This window comes from Myotis davidii, unplaced genomic scaffold (genome assembly GCF_000327345.1).
Source record: "Myotis davidii unplaced genomic scaffold, ASM32734v1 scaffold3211, whole genome shotgun sequence".
Classification (NCBI taxonomy): Eukaryota; Metazoa; Chordata; class Mammalia; order Chiroptera; family Vespertilionidae; genus Myotis; species Myotis davidii.
In genome coordinates, this window is record NW_006282526.1 from 499172 (window position 1) to 501034 (window position 1863).

Genomic DNA, 1863 nt, shown 5'->3' on the forward strand with positions numbered 1-1863 from the left:
GGGGAGAACAGGCGTGTGAGAGCACGGGACATGGGGAGAACAGACGTGTGAGCACAGAACACGGGGGAACAGGCATGTGAGCGCACGGGACGCGGGGAGAACAGGCATGTGAGAGCGCGGGACGCGGGGAGAACAGACATGTGAGAGCGCGGGACGCGGGGAGAACAGACATGTGAGAGCGCGGGACGCGGGGAGAACAGACATGTGAGAGCGCGGGACGCGGGGAGAACAGACATGTGAGAGCGCGGGACGCGGGGAGAACAGACATGTGAGAGCGCGGGACGCGGGGAGAACAGGCATGTGAGAGCGCGGGACACGGGGAGAACAGGCATGTGAGAGCACGGGACGCGGGGAGAACAGGCATGTGAGAGCAGAACACGGGAGAACAGGCATGTGAGAGCACGGGACGCGGGGAGAACAGGCATGTGAGAGCGTGGGATGCGGGAGAACAGGCATGTGAGAGCGCGGGACGCGGGGGGAACAGGCGTGTGAGAGTGAGGGATGCGAGGAGCTGCCCCCCCCCCAGGAAGCTCACAGCTCACACCCCACGGTCCAGACCTGCCAGCCTCGCCCAGACCGTGTCCGTCCTTCCCTGGCCCTTTATTAACGTTGGGGGTGGGAAGGCCACCGCGTGGAGTGGCTCTGCGCTGCGTGGGTTCGGCCGAGCTGAGGCTCAGCCGGGCATGGGTGTCCGGGGACGAGCGAAGGGGTCCCGGAGCCACAGTCAGAAGGACTTCCTACTGACGGCAGAGGGGCCCTCTTCCTTGTAGTCGTCACTGCTGACCCACATGTCCTTGAAGGTAGAGAGTGAGCACAGCACGGAGCCGCCCATCCAGGCACTGTACACGGAGCAGGGGCAGGTGGACACCTGGAGGGGGAGGAGGGGGTGGGGGGCAGAAGGCGGGGTCAGAGGCCAGAGAGCAGGAGAAACCAGAATCGATACTATCCTAAATCAGGGGCACATGTCCAGGCGGCGCAGCTCAGTGGTTGAGCGTCGACCAGGAGGTCACGGTTCGATTCCTGGTCAGGGCACAGGCCCGGGTTGCAGGTTCGATCCCCAGTGTGGTTGTGCAGGAGGCAGCCGATCCGTGATTCCCTCTCCTCATGGATGTTTCTCTCTCTCTCCCTCTCTCTTCCTCCCTGAAATCAATAAAAATATATTTAAAATGAAATAAGTTGGGGGGATCCAGGATTCAGCTACTGACCCAGAAACACTGGATCTAAAGCAGCGCTAATACATGGACTTAGAGGAGCCCTGCTCCTCCCCACGGAAAGCTGAGAGAGAACTACATAACCAAACACCTGGAAGAGAGAGATCATGGGGAGACAAAGAAACAGCCCGCATATGAAAGAAAAACAGGCATCACCAGAAAGGAAGTAAACGAAATGGAGGCAAGCAACCTGTCAGAGAAAGAATTCAGAGAAATGGCCATAAGGTGGATGAAAAGAATGGAAGACAAATTCAACAACATGTGTAAGAACGAAGAGGAAATGAAGAACCAAGAAGAAATGAAAAATGACATCACTGCTATAAAGAACTCAATAGAAAGCATCAACAGTAGACTAGAAGAAGCAGAGGACCGCATCAGTGAGCTAAAAGACAAGGTAGGAAAAAATACGCACGCAGAGCAGCTTCTAGAAAAAAAAAATTAAAGAGCAGGAGGAGAGCCTAAGAGAACTTTGGGACAACACAAAACGAAACAACATCCGCATAATAAGAGGTGCTAGGAGAGGAAACTGAGCAAGGAATAGAAACCTGTTTGAAAAAATAATGACAGAAAACTTTCGATATAGGGAAGAAAAAGCTCACACAAATCCAAGAAGCTCACAGAGTCCCAAACAAAATGAACCCCAAAAGATCGA

General features: G+C 54.9%; 1 protein-coding gene across 1 annotated transcript in view; it reads right to left on the minus strand.

Annotated features, from left to right (window-relative positions):
* Positions 1–724: 724 nt before the first annotated feature.
* Positions 725–1863, minus strand: part of LOC102767901 (actin) — a 15672-nt gene continuing 14533 nt past the window's right edge. The window contains exon 8 of the mRNA XM_006753095.1: positions 725–868. Coding sequence (XP_006753158.1) covers positions 725–868 — 144 coding nt within the window. The remainder of the gene's footprint in view (positions 869–1863) is intronic.